This window comes from Bufo gargarizans, chromosome 3 (genome assembly GCF_014858855.1).
Source record: "Bufo gargarizans isolate SCDJY-AF-19 chromosome 3, ASM1485885v1, whole genome shotgun sequence".
Lineage (NCBI taxonomy): Eukaryota > Metazoa > Chordata > Amphibia > Anura > Bufonidae > Bufo > Bufo gargarizans.
The window spans coordinates 277,084,919-277,101,322 of NC_058082.1; the positions used below are offsets into that span (position 1 = coordinate 277,084,919).

A 16,404-nucleotide genomic window follows, 5' to 3' on the forward strand; every position below is an offset into this window, starting at 1 on the left:
AAACCAGTCCAGCAAAATCTGCCTTCCAAAAACCGTATGGCATTCCTTTCCTTCTGCGCCCTGCCGTGTGCCCGTACAGCGGTTTACAACCACATATGAGGTGTTTCTGTAAACTACAGAATCAGGGCCATAAATAATGAGTTTTGTTTGGCTGTTAACCCTTGCTTTGTAACTGGGAAAAAAATATTAAAATGGAAAATTTGCCAAAAAAGTGAAATTTTGAAATTGTATCTCTATTTTCCATTAAATCTTGCGCAACACCTAAAGGGTTAACAAAGTTTGTAAAATCAGTTTTGAATACCTTGAGGGGTGTAGTTTCTTAGATGGGGTCACTTTTATGGAGTTTCTACTCTAGGGGTGCATCAGGGGGCTTCAAATGGGACATGGTGTCAAAAAAACTGTCCAGCAAAATCTGGCTTCCAAAAACCATACAGCGCACCTTTCACTCTACGCCCCGCTGTGTGGCCGTACAGTAGTTTACGGCCACATATGCGGTGTTTCTGTAAACGGCAGAGTCAGGGCAATAAAGATACAGTCTTGTTTGGCTGTTAACCCTTGCTTTGTTAGTGGAAAAAATTGGTTAAAATGGAAAATTAGGCAAAAAAATGAAATTCTCAAATTTCATCCCCATTTGCCAATAACTCTTGTGCAACACCTAAAGGGTTAACGGAGTTTGTAAAATCAGTTTTGAATACCTTGAGGGGTGTAGTTTATAGAATGGGGTCATTTTTGGGCGGTTTCTATTATGTAAGCCTCGCAAAGTGACTTCAGACCTGTAGTGGTCCCTAAAAATTGGGTTTTTGTAAATTTCTGAAAAATTTCAAGATTTGCTTCTAAACTTCTAAGCCTTGTAACATCCCCAAAAAATAAAATATCATTCCCAAAATAATTCAAACATGAAGTAGACATATGGGGAATGTTAAGTCATCACAATTTTTGGGGGTATTACTATGTATTACAGAAGTAGAGAAACTGAAACTTTGAAATTTGCTAATTTTTCCAAATTTTTGGTAAATTAGGTATTTTATTATGCAAAAAAATTAATTTTTTTGACTTTATTTTACCAGTGTCATGAAGTACAATATGTGACGAAAAAACAATCTCAGAATGGCCTGTATAAGTAAAAGCGTTTTAAAGTTATCAGCACTTAAAGTGACACTGGTCAGATTTGCAAAAAATGGCCTGGTCCTTAAGGTGAAAATGAGCCTGGTCCTTAAGGGGTTAAGGACCAGGCCATTTTTAGCAAATCTGACGTGTCACTTTATGTGGTGATAACTTTAAAACGCTTTTACCTATCCAGCCATTTTGAGAAAATCTTTTCCCCTTCACATATTGTACTTCATGACAGTGGTAAAAATACTAAATTTACAAAATATTGGAAAAATTTCCAAATTTCAATTTCTCTACTTTTATAATAGATAGTAATACCTCCAAAATAGTTATTACTTTACATTCCCCATCTGTCTACTTCATGTTTGGATCATTTTTAAAATTACATTACATTTTTTTGGGACGTTAGAAGGCTTAGAAGTTTAGAAGCAAATCTTTAAATCTTTAAAAAAAAATTCAAAACCCAATTTTCTAAGGACCAGTTTAGTTATGAAGTCACTTTGTGGGACTTACATATTAGAAACCACCCATAAATCACCCTACTTTAGAAACTACACCCCTCAAGCTATTCAAAACGGATTTTACAAACTTTGTTAACCCTTTAGGTACCCCGCGAGAATTAAAGGAAAATGGGAATGAAATTTTAAAATTTCACATCTTTTAGCAGATTTTAAATTTCAATCTATTTTTTCTGCAACACATCAAGGGTTAACAGACAAACAAAACTCAAAATCTATTACCCTGAATCTGGAGTTTACAGAAACACCCTGTATGTGCTCAAAAACTGATGTATGGGCGCACAGCAGTCTTCCGAGTGGAAGGAGCACCATATGGCTTTAGGAGAACGGATTTAGCTAGAATGGTAATTGGGAGCTATGTCGCATATGAAGACACCCTGAGGTGGCCCTACAGTGGAAACCCCCAAAAAGTGACCCCATTTTGGAAACTACACCCCTCAAGGAATCTTTCAAGGTGTGTAGTGAGCACTTTGACCTCAAAGGTGTTTCCTAGAATTAGGAAACACTTGGCAGTAAGAATGAAAAATATATAATTTTTTTTCACAAAAAAGTTGCTTTACATCTAAACTTTTCACTTTCTCAAAGTGTAACAAGACAAAATACACCCCACATTTTGTTCCGCATTTCCCCCCGAATAAGGCAACATCCCATATGTGCTCAAAAAATTATGTATGGGCGCACAGCAGGGCTCTATAGTCAAACAACAAAATATGGAGTTTGCGGACCTGAATTGGCAGACATTAATTTTAGGTGCCATTTCACATTTAAAAGATTCCTGAGGTCCCCAGAAATAAAAAAAAACCCTAAGTGACCCCATTTCGGAAAAAGAGCACCCTTGGTTAAAGGGGGTTAAAGGAGAAAATGCACCCCAGTATGCTTGTAGCCTGCTGTATGGACGCACAGCAGGTAAACCTCAAAATATGGATTTTGTTGGCAGAGCTGAATTGGCAGACATGGATTTTAGGTGCCATGTCGTATTTAAAAAATTCCTGAGGTCCCCAGAAATTAAAAGAAAGAGCACCCTGTATGAACATTTTAAGGGGTGGAAAGGGCACTTTTGACCTAACAGGTGTTTCACAGAAATTAATATGTAGTGGTTGGTGAAAAGTGGATCTGTGAGCTATGCGGACTAAATCAGAGATATACAGTGGTAAAACTTCAGGGTACATCATGGATGAAATTAAATTAATACTCAATGGATGAGTGGTAGATTTTAAAACACTCCTGCATGCACAGGCCAGGTTTCGCTGTGGTAAATTGTGTCTTTCCTTATCCCCCTTTTGTAACCGTGCATCTTTTTTGAGTCCTTCCCTTCCTTGCTGTCTGTGGGACTTAACCTAGAAAATGTTGCTCTGGTACAACACGGGCACCAAGACTTCCAGAAGTACTGGGACCCTCCCCAGCCTGGCTTTGAAAAATTAGGGCCTTGATAACCAACTCTTGGAACTGAAGGGAAGTTCCTGTGTGTCCTGCAGATTGAAATAGCACGTACGCATTGTACATTGCCATCTGTACAATGTGTACAGCCAGCTATTTGTACTGCACTTTCGTTTTTCATGTGGCACTCTAGGGCTTCAGAACTTGATCTGAAAGATTAACCCCTCCCGTGTGCCTGTTGTAGTCCAGGATACAAACTGGTTTGGGGGTAGTGGTTGTGGTACCTCGTACAGGAGCAGGGGATCTGGTGTTAGTGTGAATGATGGTCAGTACAAGGACGTCCCTCTTGTCCTTGTACTTAACCACCAGCATGTTCTCATGGAAGAAAGCCCTACTTTCACCTATTTACAGTGGTTGCCCTACCAGGGATCTAGGGAGGCCTCTCTGAGTTTTGTGCACTGTGCCACAAGCCACAGTACCTCTAGCAGTTTGCGATATGTGGATGGCACAGTTATGGGCTGGGGGGTCTGTGAATGGCACTGTTATGGGCTGGGGGGGGGGGTCTGTGCATGGCACTGTTATGTGCTGGGGGGGTCTGTGGATGGCACATATATAAACAGTGCCACCCACAGATCCCCCCCTGTAACAGTGCCATCCACAGATCCCCCTGTAACAGTGTCAGCCACAGATCCCCCCCGTAACAGTGCAAGCCAGAGTTCCCCCCATAACAGTGTCCGTCATCCACAGATCCCCCCTATAACAGTGTCCGTCATCCACAGATCCCCCCATAACAGTGTCCGTCATCCACAGATCCCCCCATAACAGTGTCCGTCATCCACAGATCCCCCCATAACAGTGTCAGTCATCCACAGATCCCCCCATAACAGTGTCCGTCATCCACAGATCCCCCCCATAACAGTGTCCGTCATCCACAGATCCCCCCCATAACAAACCCACCAAACACACAGCACACCTTTTGGTTAAAAATATTTTTTTTCTTATTTTCCTCCCCAAAAACCTAGGTGCGTCTTATGGGCTGGTGCGTCTTATAGGCCCAAAAATACGGTACTTTCTAACATAGAAAGTATATTATAACACTATACAAGGAAGGCAATCCATTAGAATATACATAAAGATTAACCTTTAATAATGTTACTATGAGGGTCCATTCACACGTCCTTAAGTGTTTTGCGGATCCGCAAAACACGGACACCATCAATGTGCATTTCGCAATTTGCGTACCGCACATCGCCGGCACTATAATAGAAAATGCCTAATCTTGTCTGCAATTGCGGACAAGAATAGGACATGTTCTATTTTTTTGCGGAAACGGAAGCACGGATTCGCAAATGCGGTTGCGGACAGCACATTCCGGCCTAATTGAAAATGAATGGGGCTGCACCGTTCCTCAAAATCGCGGAACGGATGCGGACCCATTTTGCGGACATGTGAATGGAAACGATATTCCTCAAAATGAAAATAAATTTAATTATTAAAGTTAAGCAAAAAGCATAGATGTGGTAGGCAATAACAAGTGCTCGGCGGCACCAAATCAGAAACCATATGTCCTACCACAATCCGGGGGGTTCCAGTGCACATTCATGAATTCCGGAGGGAAAGCAAAAAACATCTATCCCTGGGCTAGATGATGATGTGGTATTGAAGGAAAGGGTGGGCAAGGAACTGTCCCTGATATTTCCCTACAGAAGGGTGCTATTCTGGCCCTGATAGCCTAACCACAGACCACCCTCCCTGATAAGAGCGACCCCGTCCAGAACCTTACCCTATATAAAAATGGCCCTAGTAAGCCCCTAGCCCCTAGGCCCCTGACTTCCAGGTGATCACTATATAGATCTATGTGTTTTTGACTCATTATAAAAGTATATTATAAATATATCGCACCTCTCTGTGTATCACACCTATCGATAGCACACCTATACCAGTCCCTAAAAGGACTTTTGTGGCCCTATTAGCTAGCGTTTGGTGTCCCTAACAGCCTGTCCCTGCTCCACACAGCAACCTCTCCCTACACTGGCAAAACACTGAATGTAAAATGGCGGCCAGATCAGGTTTATTTATGAGGTGCTGAAATGTCTCAATTGGCTGTCCTGAAATGTCTCAATTGGCTGTCCTGTACCACCTGATGGATGTGTCATCGGTCAAAGTTCTTCACAATGTAAAAGAATATGGCGGGCGCGAATATCTCCATATGTTAGCATGTTCGGCGAATCGCGAACACACAAAGTTCGCCGCGATACGACCGGTCCTCTTTAAGCCAAGCAGTTTTATAATATATTTTATGAGGGAAGTGACAAACATAGATCTGCATGGGGAAATGTATCAGTGTACTGTATTTATACCAGTTGTCTTGTTGAAATACATTGAGAAATACGGTGCCAAAAATGCACTTTATGAAGCACCTGTTACAATTGTGGGTGAGGTGGTGGGCAACATCTTTTACTACAGTTTTATAAATTAACATTTCTCCTGCTAAATAAACAAAACATTATAAATGTGTCACTCCCAGAGTGTTGCCTAGAAGTTCTTGATGCACTTAGAAACTAGGTGGGGCAGGGCCCCCATGGCAACGTTTCTCTATGGGGCCCTATGAGATGTATGTATGCCCCTGTTTAGGCCGTTTCATAAATCTCCCCCAAATCTTTACAGCTAGGGCTCCACAGAAGTGAATAAGGTTTTACTGTACCTACTTATACTATAGTGTCCATACAAGTGGCACCAGATGGATCCTATACGGCAGTGCACCGACGGTACGGCACTTCTGTATGGCCTCATGTACTGCTGTACTTTCCCCATAAGCAGGGCTCTGCTGTGTATTAGCTGTTAAGCACAGTAATTATCGTGTCAGCATGGTAGATCTCAAAACACCAGATTTATGTAAAATGGCAGCACAGTTAAGCCTCATCTAAAGTAACAAAAGAAAAGAGGAATTATGTATTTTGGGTGGAGTTACCTATTAAAGTATTTTCCGAGCCTGCTTTTCTGGGTGTGCTGTCATTGTAGGGCCAGCAGAGGCGTAGCTTCAGGTTCTAAATTGTTGGTAGTCAATACATTGTGGGTGAAAAGTGACATGTTATGTGTGGTTTGTGGGTATTTTATTCAACTTTATCTGAGGTGTAACTTCCTGGGTGAGCGCTCATTCTTATCTAATCTCTCTCTCAACTTCGGAGGTGTATAGCGCTGCGTGTGTTTCTGTGTGGTAGAAAGTGCGCTGGAAAAAGTCTCGGGAGCTGTCAGGGTTCTGGCTGAATTTTGGGTGATGATGAAGGTTACTTCTGATGACTCTGAAGTTCACAGCTGCTTCTCTGAAAGTGGGGTAGGTTTTCTGCAGTATATCAAGACACCTTATAACTATATAATGTAATGGCGGACAGTCAGTACTATTCATGTGCTTGGACAATGTCACTGTTGAGTTGATGGGATTTTATGTACTAGTAAGGCTAGGGCTACACAAAGACATTTGTTGTGTGACTATTTGTCACAGTAATGTCGCGCAACATATTTTATAATGGTAGTTGCACATGCATGGTGTCGCACGTGAAATGTCCGCAAGCTGGGTCCTCCACATCCTGTGACCACACCATAACTATTATCTATATATATATATATATACATATATATATATATATATATATATATATAAAAAACTATTATCTGTTGAGCACCACTGTTAGCAGCAGGGTCAGTTACCAGAGCTTAAATGGATTGAGGTAAGAGTGTATGTTAGCTCAGCAGTGAAGGCTTTCTATTTTATTTATATTTTTATATATATATATATATATATATATATATATATATATGTACTAGCAGAAGGACCTGGCTTCGCACAGGTATATTTCATCTATTTCATTTAACGTTTCTGTGTGTCGTTAAAAGATATCGACAGTATCCCCCATAACAGTGACATGTACAGCACCCTGCCCCACTGAGCTGTGTATCTAATCCTATCCTGTGTGATACTGTCTGCTGAGCTATGTATCTAATCATGTCCTGTGTGATACTGCCTGCTGAGCTGTGTATCTAATCCCATCCTGTGTGATACTGTCCGCTGAGCTATGTATCTAATCATATCCTGTGTGATACTGTCTGCTGAGCTGTGTATCTAATCCCATCCTGTGTGATACTGTCCGCTGAGCTATGTATCTAATCATATCCTGTGTGATACTGTCTGCTGAGCTGTGTATCTAATCCTTGCTGAGCTGTGTATCTAATTCTATCCGGTGTGATACTGTCCGTTGAGCTGTGTATCTAATCCTATCCTGTGTGATACTGTATGCTGAGCTGTGTATCTAATCCTATCCTCTGTGATACTGCCTGCTGAGCTGTGTATCTAATCCTTGCTGAGCTGTGTATCTAATCATATCCTGTGTGATACTGTCTGCTGAGCTGTGTATCTAATCCTACCCTGTGTGATACTGTCTGCTGAGCTGTGTATATAATCCAATCCTGTGTGTTACTGTCTGCTGAGTTGTGTATCTAATTCTATCCTGTGCGATACTGTCTGCTGACCTGTGTATCTAATATCCTATACTGTGTGATACTGCCTGCTGAGCTGTGTATCTAATCCTATCATGTGTGATACTGTCTGCTGTGTATCTAAGTATATTGATTGATACTGTCTGCTGAGCTGTGCATGTAGTCGTGTAGCCCTAGCCTAAAGCTGACTTACAGCAGTGAATAAAAATGTCTGGGTTGTTATGTAAACCTGGAGTAAAACTGTGTGTATGTGGAGACTGAGAGCCTGCGAGCTTCTATTGGCTGATAAGGGACATGTGACCATGTGCATGGCAGTTGGGGGCTTGTATTGGCTAATGCAGGTCATTTTTTAGGAATATCTAAGGAACGGTACATCCTAGAGAGCTAAAACCTTCCCAGACACCTGATGTACCTGTGTGCCTAATTTGGTGAAGATCGGTCCAGCCGTTTGGTTGCGCATAAAAGACAGACGACCAGACAGAAATGCATTTTTTAATATATAAAGCTGAGTGTGTATGTTTAAATATGTATGTCCGCTAAAGGAATCCGCATTTACATGAAATTTGGCACACAGGTACATCAGGTGTCTGGGAAGGTTTTAGACCAGGTCTCAGCTCTCTAGGACATACCGTTCCTGAGATATTCCCAAAAAATGCATTAGCCAATAGAAACCTGGTCACATGATTTACACCATAACAACCAAGCCCTTTTTCTTCACTGCTGTAGGTGAGCTTTAAAGGAAATCTGTCACCAGGATAATCGCTATTGAAGTAAAGCCATAGCCTAATAGCACTTAGCACCTTATTTCTAGATGTGCCTTTGTTCCAGCAATAGATGTTTTTATCCTCTAAAAATCCAGTTTATTTGGTATACAAATGAGCCAGTAAAGGTGCCCAGAGGGGCTTTACTTTTGCAGGAAGGCGCCCAGACACGCCCCCTGCTACAATGTGTCCACCCTCAAAAGATGAACTTTAAACCCACACCCCTAGGTCCCACTAAGCCATGCCCCCAACCTGGTTAGGCCATGCCCTCTCCCACGTCTTAGCCAATGGGGATTGAAAAAATGAAGGTAAAAATCAACTTCTGCCAGCTGCAGGGGTGGGAGGGACAGTGACTTTCTCCCTGCAGCTCACACTCATACATAACAGTGCTGCTGTCTTAGAGTGAGCTGTCAAAAGTACACGCCCCTGATCCGTTTAGGCCACACCCCCTCCCACTCCTCAGCCAACAGGGATTGAGAAAATAAAGTTAAAAATCAACTTCTAGGTCCCGCTAAGCCACATTCCTGATTTGGTTAGGCCATGCCCCCTCCCACTCAGCTGACAGGGATTGAAAAAATAAAGTTAAAAATCAACTTCTTTAAGCTGCAGAGGTGGGAGGGACGGTGACTTTCTCCCTGCAGCTCACACTCAGACAGCACTGTGCTGCTGTCTTAGAGTGAGCTGTTAGAAAGGACATGCCCCCGATCCAATTAGGCTATGCCCCCTCCCACTCCTCAGCTGACAGGGATTGAAAAAAAATGAAGTTAAAAATCAACTTCTGTCAGCTGCATCGGTGGAAGGGAGGATGACTTTCTTCCTGCAGCTCACACTCAGACAGCAGAGTGTCAATCCAGGCCCTGCGCCAGACGGAGGACAGGGAGTCTGAAAGCCAGACTGTCCGGCCTAAAACTGGACCTCTGGCCACCATAGGGGCAGGCTGCTGTGGAGGTCACAGTTAAGGGGATGGTCCGCTATGGAGGTCAGTGTTAAGGGGCAGATTGCTGTAAAGGCCAATGATAAGAGGGCTAGCCCCTGTGGAAGTCACTGTCAAGGGGGTGGTGTGCTGTGGAGGTCCAATTTTGAGGGACGGGGCACTGTGGGGGGAGGGGGAGTCAGTGTTAAGGGGTGGGGGGCTGTGGAGGTCACTGTTATAGTGGATAGTGTTGATATCTTTTAACGACACACACAAACATTAAATGAAATAGATTAAATATACCCGAGCGAAGCCAGGTCCTTCAGCTAGTGAGAGATATATTTGCAAACAAAACTAATGCTGAAAATCCACCGGACCTCATGCCTCTTCCAGCCCCTCCCTTTTTTTCTTTATTAACTGGACCAAGGTTCTCCATAGTCATATTGCCTGGCCCTTTTACACAAAAAGGACAGAGAGGGGGCTGCAGAGAAAACAGGAGGAGCAGGGGTGCAGAGAATGGCTTGTGCACACCTCTGTGCATTTAACTGCTCATTTGCATACAGATTTAATTAATTTTAATGGATTGCTAATGAAAGTTATCATTGCATTCAGCTGAGCTAGCCCCATGAGGCATTGTGCGTGGTTTAACAGTAAATGTCCTGGTAACAGGTTCCTTTAAGGTGGCAGTGCCTCCTCCCCACTACCTACTGGGCCCCTTTGTGCCTGCAGCAATTGCATTGCATATACAGTCTGTCTGCCCAGGTTCAAACGTATTCTATTTGTTATCTTGGAATGTGAATATACCAACCCTTAATGTGAATAAGAAATATTGTAAGCACCTTTTATATTAATGTTTCATTTTCTAAGGCGTGGAGGGCAAACAGTTATTTAATATATAAAGTGCCTTAACTTTCAGCAAATATCATTTGTTCAGATAACATTGTAAGCTTGATCAGGCCTGTGCACATTTCTCGTGGCCCCCTGCATTTTGTAAACTCTTTATTCAAGTTTCTCCATACAAAAGATTAAGTAAAACAAAAATGGCAAAAAATACCCCAAAAAGTATTAACCCCCTACAACCTTTAGATTATGTTTCCAGTTTGTCAGAAATGTTATGAAGAGACATGAATTTTCCATTCCAGAACCCTACTATGTTCCCACTGCTGCTTTTCGGTTTACTTCCTAAGTAATGGAGTGTATTATGTTCTAGGAAACATATGTAAATGTTTTAAGGATATCTCCACCTGATCGTAGGCTAGTTAGATTTCATTACTGAAACTAGAAGGGATATCCTTCAATTGTGTCATTATGAATTACTTAGATTACTGCCAATAGATGCTGCTTAGAAGCTTTACAGTCTATAGGGGCGATAAATTAAAGATGTTCTCTTTTCTGAGCACAAATGTAATCATGTCTCTTTATGACAGTATATTATTATCATGAATCATTATATACAAAATAAAATGTTTTTAAATTAAATCTGAATTACAAAATAAATAAAAATCGTACTAACCCCTCCATACCCAAATATTTTCTGAAAGAAGACTCCGGCATATTGTCCTCAGGATAGGTCATCAGTATCTAATCAGTGGAGGTCTGACACCCGGGACCCCCGACAATCAGCTATTTGAGAAGACACTTGCGCTCCTTTTAGTGCTGCAGCCTTTTTTCCGTGCTTACCAAGCACAGTGCCGTACATTGTATAGCGACTGTGCTTGGTATCGCACTCAGCCCCCTTTACTTCAATGTAAATGTCATATATTGAGGTGTGCAAATTTGATATATACCACAAATCTATACATCAACAAGAGCTTGTGCACTTAAAAACAATGGAACACAGGTCATGTAATATTTGGTCATTATCCATATACAGGGTATGTGTTGAAAATGTATATTGTACATGGCAAACAGCTTCTATGTTACCAAAATCTACATTTTCTCAGAGTGCAAAACATACAGTGTATAAAAATATAACCTAATAATTAATGCACGCAACCACCTGCATGCAACTGTGCAGAAAACAGTGATTATTAGGTAAAATTTGCAACTAAATTGCGTACTCCAGCAGAGTATTATGCAAATAAAATATAGTCTGCAAAAAATGATAAGATGTAAGGAGTTCATGCATACTGTACGTGTCTACATTCAGTGCTGCATGTGTTAAAGAAATGCAAAAAACGCAGGAATGCAGCAACCAATTATTGCATGCAAGTATTGGGACTATATAGTGTACAAACTGTACTTAACCGTGATAAATTCCTAAACCTAATACAATACATTAATAAAGGCTGCTTTTTGACAGATATCATATGGGTGCTTTATTATTATGGATTATGGACTGAACACCTCGGCCTCCTGTAGCTCATCAAAAATGAGTTTGCGTGCTATACCTCTGGTTCTTGTGAATTGATTGAGGTGCGGGTGTTGCATCCATAGTATGGGCACAAAAAAGCCCTAAGTATCACACCTGTCTGAAAAGCAGCTTTAAAAAGAAAAACCTACAGGAATTAAAAATGATTATGTCCAAATGTTTATGGCCATAGTCAATGAGCAAAATGCCTTTTCTGCCTGATGACATTTTTTTCCATCTGTCAGAAATATATTAGATATTTGTAGTGATCACGGGTACCTCTAGAGAAACGGTTATCATTTCTCAATGTACAATCGTTTATATTTAATGTTATGTTTGGTATAATACTGTCTGCTTATTTTTTATTTTATTTTTTTGCTAGAGTACATCACCGTCACTAAGCCTGTCAAGCAGCTATACCCCACGGCTGTGTCCTCTGTCATTTGGAGAAGGTGTGGAGTTGGACCCATTGCCACCCAAGGAGATAAGGTAACACTGGCATGATGAAGCTGTAATTCATTATACATTATACTAACACAAGCATATCTGAATATATAGTTAGTGTTAGCGCAATAGAAATGTGTTTTTTGCACACATTGCAAATCTTTGTATTTTACACGAGTGGCCATCATAATGGCAAGAGACATGGCAAGCTCAAATTGCCTTCCTACACATTACTAAAAGGCTTGAAAGGCAAGTTAACTTTTTGCCAGTCTAACAATATGCCACTTTGTAATAGTTACCTACCGTATTTTGCCTGCTGAGACCTCTTTCACTGTGGGGTGTATTTTCTACATCTGTGGTTAACGAATGAGTCTGACTACAAACGGTCTCTTCTGTAGTCAGGCTCTATTACTATTAGGCCCCTTTCACACGAGCGAGTTTTCCACGCAGGTGCAATGCGTGATGCGAACGCATTGCGCCCGCACTGAATCCGGACCCATTCATTTCAACGTGTCTGTGTACATGAGCGTTGTTTTTCACGCATCACTTGTGCGTTGCATGAAAATCACAGCATGTTCTATATTCTGCATTTTTCACGTGGCCCCATAGAAGTGAATGGGGCTGCATGAAAAACGCATCTCACCCGCAAGCAAGTGCAGATGCGATGCATTTTTCACTGATGGTTGCTAAGATATGTAGTTTGTAAACCTTCAGTTTTTTATCAGGCGTGTGAAAAACGCATCAATGCACATTGCACCCGCGCTGAAAAAACTGAACAACTGAACGCAATTGCAGACAAAACGGACTTATTTTGAGAGCAAAATCATGCGTTTTTAATTGAACGCATCCGGACCGAATCTGTCACACTCGTGTGAAAGGGGCCTTAGGCTCCCCTGTACATAGAAATCTATAGCGGCATCCTCTCAGAAATGTACTCTATAAGCCATCAAAAGATAGATAGTGTAAACTGAGCATTCACTTTAAAGGTGTATTCCAAGATTGGGTCCCATTTAAAAGGGGTTGTCCGGGATTGGGGACATTGCTCTAATAGTACAAGTGTGGCATACACATTACATACAAGCAGGTAGTACCTTTGGCACAGATTTCTGCAGCCCCGTTTTCATCTTTGAAATTCATGGCCGGAAGTTACTGTTTTCTTCTCCTCATTGACGTACCGGGTCCCTTGCAGGCAAGCAAAGCTTCCTCTTCTGCTGCTCAGGGAGCCCGGTGACGTCACTGGCAGCATAAGTAATTTATGCAGAGTGGACGGTAACTAGGCTGGCCAACATTGTGCTAAGCCACGCCCCTCCAGTCCGGTGACCTCAACCGGCAAGGAGCTTTAGAATTAATATAGGTGAATATTGATGAGGGGCGGAGTTACAGTGGCTGGCCGACATCCCGATAAGCCCCGCCCCTCCAGTCCGGTGACATCACCCGGCAAGGAGCTTTAGAATGAATGGAGGTGAATATTGATGAGGGGGCGGAGTTACAGCAGAGCAGAGAGACAGCTGTAACCACCTGATGCCACGCTGCCCCAGGACCCACAGGGCAGTGCAGCCGGAAGTCAGGGAAAGATAAACAGATATATAAACAATGAGTGGGGGACCGTTGGAGCCACATAGAAGTGGCAAAAATAGCTGAAAATATATGGAGGCACCTTTATTTAGATGTACATTGTGAGTAAACGTGTTTTTTTTATTTGGTCCCAGACAACCCCTTTAAAGTGAGCCCCTAGTGTGTGGTACCTAATGGAAGAAACATAGACACTTGCTCCAACTGCTGGAGTCCTGTGCCTTAGCTATGTTCAGTGATCTTCTGGTCCCTGGCTGGTTTACTTCCAGCACGGGTCAATCCTGAAATACCACTTTAAAAAATAATAATATCTGCCATTTCTATACCTTGAACTGTCTGGGAGTGCAGTAGAGAAGAAGCTGGGCAGGACAATTGTTGGTTTTACAAAATCTACCAGCTTTAATGTGCTCCAAACAGAGACAGGCATTGTAAATTTGCAATGAGCTGCTGTGGATATTATTTCAATAAGAATATTATAATTAAAGGGAACCTGTCATCAACTTTATGCTGACCTCACTGAGGGCAGCATAAAATAGTGACAGAAATGCTGATGTCAGCGGTGTGTCACTCATGAGCTAAATGTAAGTGGTTGCCAAGAACCAGCATCATAATCATTGCAGCGCAGGCCTTGAAAAGAGTCACATCTACCTGCGAAGAGTCACGGTTATCCATAATCTCCTGCTCTCCTCGCCCATCTGCTGATGATTGGCAGTTTTTTCCTAGAGAGAAAGGGAGAAAACTAGGTAGAAGCCTGTCAGTCATCAGCAGGAGAGCAGGAATTCATGAATAACCAGGACTCTTCTCAGGTGGCCAGGACTCTTCTCCAGGCCCAGTCTGCAATGATTGTGATGCTGGTTCTTGGCAATCACTCACTTTTACCTTATAAATGACAGACCCCTGAAATCAGCTCACCTGTCTCTACTTTATTCTGCCATTAGTAAGGGCAGCATAACGTTGATGACAGGTTCCCTTTCATGTAAAAATGCTGTCACAAATGTTGCATACATCAGTACAGGTGAATATAAGATGTAATGTCATACACATGTTGTCACCATTATTTTTGCCAGGTTAACTCATTAATGCAACAAAAACACATTATAGTAATACAACAAATTGTGTTACAGTTGCACCAGGATGGTCACTTTATCTGTATATCAGAGAAAAATGGTTCTTCTGTCACACCCTTCTAAAATAACATTCCCTGTTAAGTCTGTCTTGATGGCTATAGTGAGAGAAAAGAAACAAAAAAAATAGCTTATTTAAATTGACAGAGAAACACATGCTGCCCATAGAAGTCTACAGAGAGGGGAGGAAAAATGCTGCTAGGAGGAGAAAAGGGCATTTTCTCTGATAAGATATATTCCAAAGTTTCTTATATTCAACTGTAGTAGTGATATATGAAAAGTCTGAAATGACACTGACCGGTAGATATATTAAAGAGTTAGTAGCATTTTGGTAGCAGTAGACCCAATGTCTCTACTCTGGCCGTATCTAATAATAAGATGGAGGCAGGTTACGCATTGTACTGTGATATTTGCAGACTGAATATCTCAGGTGAACAAATAAGTGAGATGCATATTTTGGAGTTAGACAATCATCTGACGTAGTTAATATTTAGCTATGAAGTATACTTCCTCATACACCATGCCAGAAAATGAGGTGCAGGGTAAAGTACTTGCTTCACTCACATGACATTTCCTGACATTTGCATGTGTTAAAAGTGATCTTTTGCACATTTCTTGTGTACATTGACTCCAATTTTAAAACAATGGGGAAGATTTATCAAACTGGTGTAAAGTCGAATTGGCTTAGTTGCCCATAGCAACCAATCAGATTTCATCTTTCATTCTCCAAAGAAAAATAAAAGGTGGAATCTGATTGGTTGCTATGGGCAACTAAGCCAGTTCTACTTTACACCAGTATGATAAATTTCCCCCAATGTATATTGTGCTCTGTAAATCTTATGCAGGATTCCCTCTGTTTTTTAAATACAGTTAAACAAAGAGTAAGCTAATATAATGGTGCTTGAAGGTTTGTGAACCCTTCAGAATTTTCTGTATTTCTGCATAAATTTGACCTAAAACTGCATCAGATTTTCACACAAATCCTAAAAGTAGATTTGCTCGTTTATTTATAGGAGAAAATGATCTAATATCACATGTCTATCAGTATCTGGTGTGATCATCTTGTGCAGCAATAACTGCAACAAAATGTTTTCGATAATTGTTGATTAGTCCTGCATATCGCCTTGGAGGAATTTTATCCCATTCCTCTGTACAAAACAGCTTCAGCTCTGTTATCTTGGTGGGTTTCCTCTCATGATGTGCTGACTTCAGATCCTTTTGCAACATTAAGGCCTCATGCACATCACTGTGTGCCTGTTGTGCCCATATTGCGGCCCGCAAACAGCGGGTCTGTAATATACAGGCACCGGCCGCGTGTGCACTATATAGGTCCGCAGTCCGGGACATACAGTGCAGTGTGGAACGGAGGCACAGATTGGAGAGAGTGCTTCTGTGGGTTTTCTGTCCGTGCCTCTGCACCGCAAAATAAAGTGCATGCACTATTTTTCTGCAGTGCAGGCCATCCGATGCAGCTCATGAACCCCATTCAAGTGAATGGGTCCGCGTTCACAAACCATTTGCAGTCCACAGCACGGGCATGGCCGGGACACTGCCGTGTGCATAAGGTCTAAGGACTAAGATCAGGACTTTGATTTGGCCATTTCAAAACTTTAACTGCTGCCGGCAAACAATTATTTTGGTGACTGCACAAATGATCATATTACCCGATGAATGAGCGTTTCACTCGGCAGCACCTTTACAGTGGCAGATAAATATGAACGCTTGTTAGCGATTATCCTGA

At 41.8% G+C, this 16,404-nt stretch overlaps 1 protein-coding gene across 1 annotated transcript in view; it reads left to right on the forward strand.

The window, feature by feature from the left end:
* RFLNB (refilin B) overlaps positions 1-16,404 on the forward strand; it is a 51,932-nt gene that overhangs the window by 10,878 nt on the left and 24,650 nt on the right. The window contains exon 2 of the mRNA XM_044286691.1: positions 11,906-12,012. Within this exon, the coding sequence (XP_044142626.1) occupies positions 11,906-12,012 (107 nt within the window). The remainder of the gene's footprint in view (positions 1-11,905; positions 12,013-16,404) is intronic.